General features: G+C 47.2%; 1 protein-coding gene across 1 annotated transcript; it reads right to left on the bottom strand.

Annotated features, from left to right (window-relative positions):
• Window positions 1–1,668: 1,668 nt before the first annotated feature.
• Window positions 1,669–6,980, bottom strand: lyplal1 (lysophospholipase like 1). The gene is made up of 5 exons (XM_030371012.1): window positions 6,849–6,980; window positions 6,169–6,268; window positions 5,685–5,854; window positions 3,471–3,586; window positions 1,669–3,148 (listed from the first exon to the last, which is right to left on the bottom strand). The coding sequence occupies exons 1-5, from the start codon at window positions 6,931–6,933 to the stop codon at window positions 2,906–2,908; spliced, it is 714 nt and encodes a 237-aa protein (XP_030226872.1). The 5' UTR covers window positions 6,934–6,980; the 3' UTR covers window positions 1,669–2,905.
• Between the last annotated feature and the right edge of the window lie 1,321 nt (window positions 6,981–8,301).

Raw genomic sequence — 8,301 nt, 5'->3', positions numbered from 1 at the left:
AGAGTTGGGCTGCATTGAGTCCCAGGCTTGGTAATCAAGCGCTGACCTTTTAATGGGGGGTGGGGATGACTGATCTGGAGTCTGTCAGTGTTTCGGACTCCCTCGGCCGGGAATTCCTCCTGTAGCCCGGCCGCTCTGGAGGGGCTCCACGTGGAAAGTACTGCGCAGTGGAAACTGGCAGCCAAAAACGCTTCGACTCTACAGTCCGCAACCCTTCCAGATTAGCATTCCTTCCCCCTGACACACAGGCGGTGAAGCGTGTCCTAGTCCCACCATCAGGGGGCGAGGTTTGGTCCGGGTGTGGGGGAGGTGGTACACGGGTGGGCGTGAGTGGGTACTGGAGGGACAACCGTAACCAAATATGATAATGCTAAGCTGATCAGCGCTGCATGCTGACTCTGATGACAGCCTTACACTAAGAGCAAATCATTATGCGAGTCACCAGCAAACCCTGAGAAACCGGCGTCCAAAAACCAAAGAGGCTTCAATGGGTGACAGCGGTGAGAAAGTGTAGTGAAACAGTGAAAGAAGGCGGTACCGGGAAGTGGCCCAGGGTTCTGGAGAGAATAACAAGGACATTTCCTCACCTGGCTTCACCTAGGGAGGAGTAGACATCGAGGAGTCCTCTTTATTAGCTACATCAATTCTCATTATTAAATCATAAAACGCCTGGACGACCGCTGAGCCTCAAACCTACTCAGCCGGCCAGGAGAAGAGAAAGAGGGAGAGAGAGATGGGATGGAGAGAGGGAGTAGAGAGAGATTAGGAAGAGAGGTGTGGGGGTGTTATGGGAGTGACTGAGGTTTAGGGATCAAGAGGCAAGGCGAGAGTGCCAGGCCAAGAGCAGGGGATTGTGGGACCTAAGGGAGAGAAAGGGGGAGGGTTGCAGGAGGAGACAAGGTTTTGGGGATGGGGGGGAGGGGGGCTAGGGGGCTGGGGGGCTCTGTGCTGGCCCCTCAACAGTAGCATTCTTTCACACATAGCTGGAAGTAATCAGCGATCGGGCCCAGAATGAAACTCTGAACTTCCTTCTTGTTTGCTTTGGCCACACTTTTCTTTTCCCACTCCCTCCGCCCCAGAAATGAAAAAGAAAAATACGAAGGCCCAGGTTTTCACCCCGATCATGGGGTGCACCTTTCTACTCTCCCCCAGCCCCGCGGCGTCAACTCCCTCCCCAACCTTCCCGAGATGATCTCAACGAGGTTGCCTAATCAGAGTGCAACCGATACTCGCATTTCCATCCAGTCCAGGAAGGGGGAGAAAAGAGAGAAGAGAGAGAGAGAGTGATAGAAGATGATGAGAAAGAAAGAAGAGAATGTATTAGGAACAAGGTTGAGGACATGTAGCAAAAAAAGCGTTAAAACGATTTGTGGAGCCATTATCTTTCTTGGATCTGTGCGAATCTGTTGTGGGAACGACGTATGTCTGCCCTGGGGAGCGAAGGAGCTGAGTTCAGAAAACGTGTCTCGTTGGTGTGGAGTAAGTACAGTGGGGATAAAAACAGATGCTGAAGGTTAATACTTCCTCAATGTTTAGAACAGGATGTTGCGAAAGCCTCTTTTTGTTTTAACCCCCATGTGAGTTTGAATGGCCTTGTTGGCACTATAAAACCAAACTGTGTTCGAGCCAGGGTTTCCTGGAAAACAGGTTTCTATGCTGGAATGCGAATTTTGTAATAAGCGTTTATTTTGCAGTGAAATACATACAGTTTATGTCCTTGTGTTACACTTCAGCAACAACATGTTTCCAGGGATGCTTAAGAGGACAAGGCCAAAGTCATTCTGGTTTTCTTATTGCAGGGATCCCCTGTGAAATGCCCACTGCAAAACCTCAGCTCTATCATACAGATGTTTAAGAAGAAAATAGTGTCTGTGTGACTTTATTTCACATGTCTTTGTTGAAGACAGGCAGCAATCTCCTATTTGCTCGCCAATTTCAGTGAAATACAGGCAAAATCATTGCTTGATGGTTTTTATTGGGGATGTTGGCAATGTCAGAAACAGATTTTGCTTTCCCCACATTAATATACAGAAGGGAATGATATGGATACTAATTGTGTGCATATTATGCACCGTGCACCACATGAAAGCTACACATGGAGCTGAAAACGGTTGGCTTTGCAGTGGGAGAGAGTATCCCTGACCTCCTTCCTCTATCTCAGTTCCCTTTCCTGCTATCTGGAGTGGCTTCTTAACACACACACTAGAGTTAATTAAAGGAGAAGGATGCAGGCCAATGTGTGGCGCACATAGGAATTCAAGTGCAAGTGTGCACAGGCAATGGTTTTGACAGCCTGCCTCATGTTAGTGGACCCTTAATCAACATCATAGCAGTGTTATTCATTCAGTTCCTTCCACGCCTTTGCACTGTGTAGCCCTCACCTTCACTGCTAGCCGCAGCAGAAAAGTAGGAGGAATATTCCAATGAACATCAAAGATCTCTTTCCAACAGTCCTCATGTTCAGACACAAGTTGAACACATCTCACAAGAACCGTTCCCATGTGAAGACGAGAAAGTGATTAAGGGGGAGCCAAAGCTGTGACATAATAACTGTAGCCGATTGCTACAGACTGTTGCGTTTGATACAGGTTAGGACTCCAGGGATATGGTCCATCAAGACAAACGGGGGCAGACCGTGCATGAATGAATTCACGCAGGCCTGTTCCAGTGTGACAATCCTCTGTGACGCGTGCACAGCTAACCCATGTCTGCACATCAAGATCACAAACATTAAGAAAACGTTAACCTGAGAACATAAAAAGATGAGATAAAACTACTGTTTTTATTGACAGTATCTGAATGGCTATCGAGTTTGAGAGAGGCAGTTTGCAGCTTCGGCAGTGTCAATGTTTATTTTCCATGCCAATAAAGCTCTTGGTCTGTTGAGGGTTATGGCAGAGGGGGGTCAGGGGTCAGGCTGGAGGGGGGGAAGCTTGGTGAGGACCCAGGAGCGCAGCAGCTCCACCTCGGGTTGACACAGCTGGTGGTGGAGCCCCGGGAAGGAATGGAAGGTGCTGGCCATGCCAGCCTTCTTCAGCAGTGCTGCCGTGTCCTCTCCCCATTGGTGCAGGACCAGGTCGTCGCTGGTCCCGTGACACTGCAGGAGCTCGGGGAGACCGCCGCCCACCCTCGCCCTCTCTTCCACCGCCTGCGGGGTTGGAGGAGAGACGCATAGCCTCAGTATGGAGTTTGTGGAAAAACTGTGAATCTCCATGGACGTCCTTGTTATGCTCTCAGGCAGAATCGGCACACCTAAGTCATTTTTTGACCAATGATATTGGTACTGGATGTTTTAGTGAAGCCAGGAGAGGTAAACCGGGATTGGTATGGTGCCTTAAGCATCCTGCTCAGGGAAGCCAGCCGATTGGCTGCGGATATTGGGGTTCAAAGACCCTAACCCCCAGACTATCCTACACGGATTAACAGCTCGAAACCCTTTCAAATCGCCATATCGTCACACGCGACTGTACCTTATACGCAACAGAATCCTTGTTCAGGAAGCTGGACAGGGCAAAAACTCCCGCCACCTCGGGATGGTAGCGACAAGCTAGGTGTAGCGCCATGGCTCCACCCATCGAAAAGCCCCCTTCCAGGAGCAGAGAAGGAAACACACACACACACACACACACACACACACACACACACACACACACACACACACACACACACACACACACACACACACACACACACACACACACACACACACACACACAGAAATGAGTTATCAAAATATTCACATAGCAGCAAAGTGTTTGCCAGGGGGAAAAAAATGACACATTCTCATTTTCATACCATGCAAAGGGTATCGTTTCGAAAACGCTCGCTCATGGGCAGTCAGGGCTTTTCGGAACGGAAAATTCTCATCCCTCCCTTGAAAAAACTATTAAGATGAATAGGACTCGGTGGTTCCACCTCATCAGCCTTTTTATTTTTTTGGTCTCCCGGATGATCCACTTGGTTCATGAGCCTGTCCTTAATCTCACACTGCTGGGCACATCTGTGCACATCTGTGCACATCTGTGCACATGGCGTACCCATCATCCTCCCTATCAGCCGGGGCACGGGAAGGAATGAGGGGAGGGAGGGGTTCACAAAAAACAAAACATCCCCGATTTATCTCTCGTCCCCTCGTGCTCCATCACACAAAATCTCCAGTCCTGGGGCAACATCCACTTTGTTGTTTGGCGGCGGCCATCCAAACATATTTGTGTGACACGTTTGTATACAATGTATGGCCCAACGTGTCTCGCAAGAGGAGAGGGTGGAGAGGGTGGGGAGGGTGGAGAGGGTGGAGAGGGTGGAGAGGGTGGGGAGGGTGGGGAGGGTGGAGAGGGTGGAGAGGGTGGGGAGGGTGGAGAGGGTGGAGAGGGTGGGGAGGGTGGGGAGGGTGGGGAGGGTGGAGAGGGTGGAGAGGGTGGAGAGGGTGGGGAGGGTGGAGAGGGTGGGGAGGGTGGGGTTGGGGGGGAGGGTGGAGAGGGTGGGGTTGGGGGGGAGGGGGGGGGGTTCCTGACTGAACTCAGGAGTTCAGTCAGGAACCTGGACACGTGAGCCCGAGGCAAGTTTGTTTGAATAAAATACAAAATACCAAACTTTTTCCACGGAAGGTTCTGGCACTTGTCAGTCCAACATGAGCGGGGCGAAGCGGACCCCCGGTTAAAGGGGAGCCGTGTTTCTCTGGGTATCAGCGGTGACTCAAATGAGTATTTATAGTTAATGAGAATATGTTCTGATTTAGTATGATAGTATTTCAGCATATTTCTCCCTCTTGAGCATGTGTTTTTCAAATCACTTTTCCCAGGAGCTGAGCTCTTCTGGGCTTTTCTGGTCCGAGTCTTTAACACAATACCGCCTACTATTCTACTAGCGTGCCTTGAGATGTTTCATGGCATGTAGGCTAACCACCCACTACTCTTAAGTGGTCTCCTTTCAGTGTATGACAATCATTTATACTTTCATATTAACATTAAAAGCACATGATGGCCTCCCACATGTTCCTTGTGGGAAACCTCTACCTTGGTTCGGACAAATTATTTATTGCGGTTGAAGACGTTCCATTTGGTTGTTATTTATACGCCAACCCAAGTATTCAGGGTAAAAGCTTTTTCCCAACCTGACAATTCCCTTGCAATACCTTTTATTTTTTTACATTTGGAAGCATATAAAAGCACACAGTAACCCGATGACTTGCATTCTTCATTTTATATCATGAGACAGGGGAGGCAAGAACTCCAAGGCTACAATGGATTAGGGTATGTTTGACAGTGTGTGTGTGTGTGTGTGTGTGTGTGTGTGTGTGTGTGTGTGTGTGTGTGTGTGTGTGTGTGTGTGTGTGTGTGTGTGTGTGTGTGTGTGTGTGTGTCATTGTGTGGTTGCGCGTGGGTGTGTGCGTGTGTGTGTGTGTGCAAAATAGGGCTTGCGTGTGTGTGCGCGCATGTGCCTGCGTGCGTGTAGTAGGGAGGACAGGAACACGAGTGGGAAAATGCTATTTCAGAGATGAAATGAAACCAAGCTCAAGAGAAGGGTATGAGATCAAGATTGGAGTTCAACAAAAGGGGAGGAAAGGAAATAAAGAGACACGGAGAGGGAACAATACACGGCTGACTAACTACACAATGACGCAAACAATTGAACTAATCCTATCCCACATCGTTCTGTATTGACAACACAAATCCACTGATTACCTATTATCATCCTGTGCTTGGGCACCCCGGCCTTCACCTCCTCCTCAATGACTCGGCCCAGCGCGCCACACATGGCGTTCACTGACTCCAGGTGTTCTGGAGAATCCCTGGAGATCTTGTGGCGGTCGAACCACACGGTGGACAACGCCCCCCTCATGGGCGTGTACGGCCTGAGCGGGGTCACAAGCGCCACGGGAAAAGAACAGTACAACACCGACATAATTATAAGGGCCGGCCAATCAGACCGCATCCCGGGACGATAGAAAAATCTGTAGCGATGAATGATGGTTGAAATTATTTCCCAGTATTATTGAAATACAGGTATTACCGTATAGTTACTTAAATTGCTTCCCAATTCAAAACCCGGAGAAAGTAACTTTATTGCAATGACTATCAACTTTTCGCGTTGTCACTAAAATCATCAAAGTGTTTAAACTAAATTAGCTTTCATGCTCGTGGGGGTGGGGTACCGGTTGTAGCATACCTGGCGGGGGCCGTGGGATACACAACCCTGATGTGGCCAAATGCCAGATCAGGCACCGCAACATCTCGAACCCAGCCTCGCAGTCCCTGTCCAGTGTCACCTGCAAATTCGAGCAGAGACCACAAGGACCACAAGTATAAGCGTCAATTTATGGTTATGTGTGACCATAACATTTTTTTCTTTTTTTAGAATTTCTAGATTAAATGATGAAGACATATACCCATAATATATTCACATAATAGTCATATTTACAGTAAAATAGTATGCCTCCTACGTTTTGTTTGCCTGCCACGTCAAACATAATTCCAAAGTACAGAAAGACCCTTTGACTTTACTATACAATCCGCGGTGTTCATTAAGGGCATCGAGTATCATGTTGTGACTTGTTTTAGTAAAGCTAAACATGCAATATGAATCAAAGAAGGACCATGATGTTGCTATTTCTCTGAAGATGATTTTATTGTAATGTATCTAGGTATGTCAACACGTGAGCGTCCGTTTCCAGTTCACCAGAGAAGATCCACTCCGTCATTTAAGCGCATGTCAGCTGATCAGGTCACTGTATGCAGTACTGGTATGTTTACATCACAGTCCGTAGCTTGACCAAAACGCGGAGCAAACATAAGAAACGAGGCCGATTGTTAACTATTGTTAACCATGCATAGTAATTGTATAAACACCTGATCCATGCAGGAAGATAATAGACGCAGAATGTTTTCCTGTTGGAGAAACCACACATCTCTGAAGTTTCTGCGCGGCAGCCATGACAGCTTGTGAGCCTCATGCGAGATTTTACACGTCACACGGACGAAGACTCGCGATATGACAACTAAAGAGTCGTGCTAAATATGCTGCCTTTATATTTTAATCTTACATCGGGTTAATCATTAATAAAAAATCACGAGGATAACAAGAAACGAAGAACAATATTGACTTATAATTATGAATGGTCTATCTACATTGGTATGCATGTAATAAATACAAATTGCAATGATTGAACTTAAAACTATTATAAAAAATAAGTAATAGCAGGATATTGAGGCTAAAGCACTTCAGCAGTATTGGAAAAACACACTTTAAAGGGATCTGGATCGCTCTTTAAAAATGTGGCATGGATTTAGCATTTTTTTCTCGCCGTTTTATGCTGGCATTAAGAGATCAGGGAAGATTGGTACACCTGCTTTGCACTCCAGAATAAAAAACAAAAAAAGACAGCTTACTTCACAAACCCTAAAATAAGTAATTGAAGTTTGCGGGCTTTATGTTTTGTATCGTGACAATTCTGAATAAATCTCAATTTCGAGAAAGGAAGGCAACAGAGAACGCAGAATGGAAAAGAAAATCCTTGTGGTTGGTAGAGAGATCATATTTTGAGAGGGTATGATGCATGGAGAGGACCTAGGGGAGATGAGGTGCTCTTGGTCTGGCAGAGGGTCTCAGGGCTGGTTGTTATGGGCGGTAAACAGGCTCTGTGTGGTGACCAACAGACAGTAGCTGTAGAGGGGCTGATCAATCAGACCATGATTCTTTCTGCAGCCCACACCAAGTCTGTACACACAATTCCACAGTGCATAGGACTACCAGACACACACACATGTACACGCACACACATGCAAGCACATACACACATACACACTTACGCACACACACACACACACACACACACACACACACACACACACACACACACACACACACACACACACACACACACACACACACACACACACACACACACACACACACACACACACATTCGTACACACTCACACGAGAGAGAAAGAGAAATGGAGACAGACATGTAAACAGATATTTCACAGGGCAGAAGAGGCTGAATTGTCTCCATATAGGATTATGACACCTCATGCTTTTTCTCTCAAATTCTCCCGAAGCTGAACGCTAAAAGGATGATGAAGGGCCAGAGTACAATCATTGATATACTTATTTCCACCTTCGTATTGGTTGAAAGGCTTCATTATTATTATTGAAGAATTTCTGTTTATCATGAACCTTTCCCATTTTTATGATCAAGCTGTTGGAGGGATCATGGAGCTGGCCTGAGTTTAGAAGGAGGTTCAGTATTAGCTTGTGGAGGCCACAGGAGCCCGTGATCACAAAGTGCCAGTGGGGGGG

The sequence above is a fragment of the Gadus morhua genome, chromosome 11, assembly GCF_902167405.1.
Source record: "Gadus morhua chromosome 11, gadMor3.0, whole genome shotgun sequence".
In the NCBI taxonomy this organism is placed as follows: Eukaryota; Metazoa; Chordata; class Actinopteri; order Gadiformes; family Gadidae; genus Gadus; species Gadus morhua.
The sequence above is the reverse complement of the archived record's forward strand: the minus strand, read 5'-3'. Positions and strand labels throughout refer to the sequence as shown.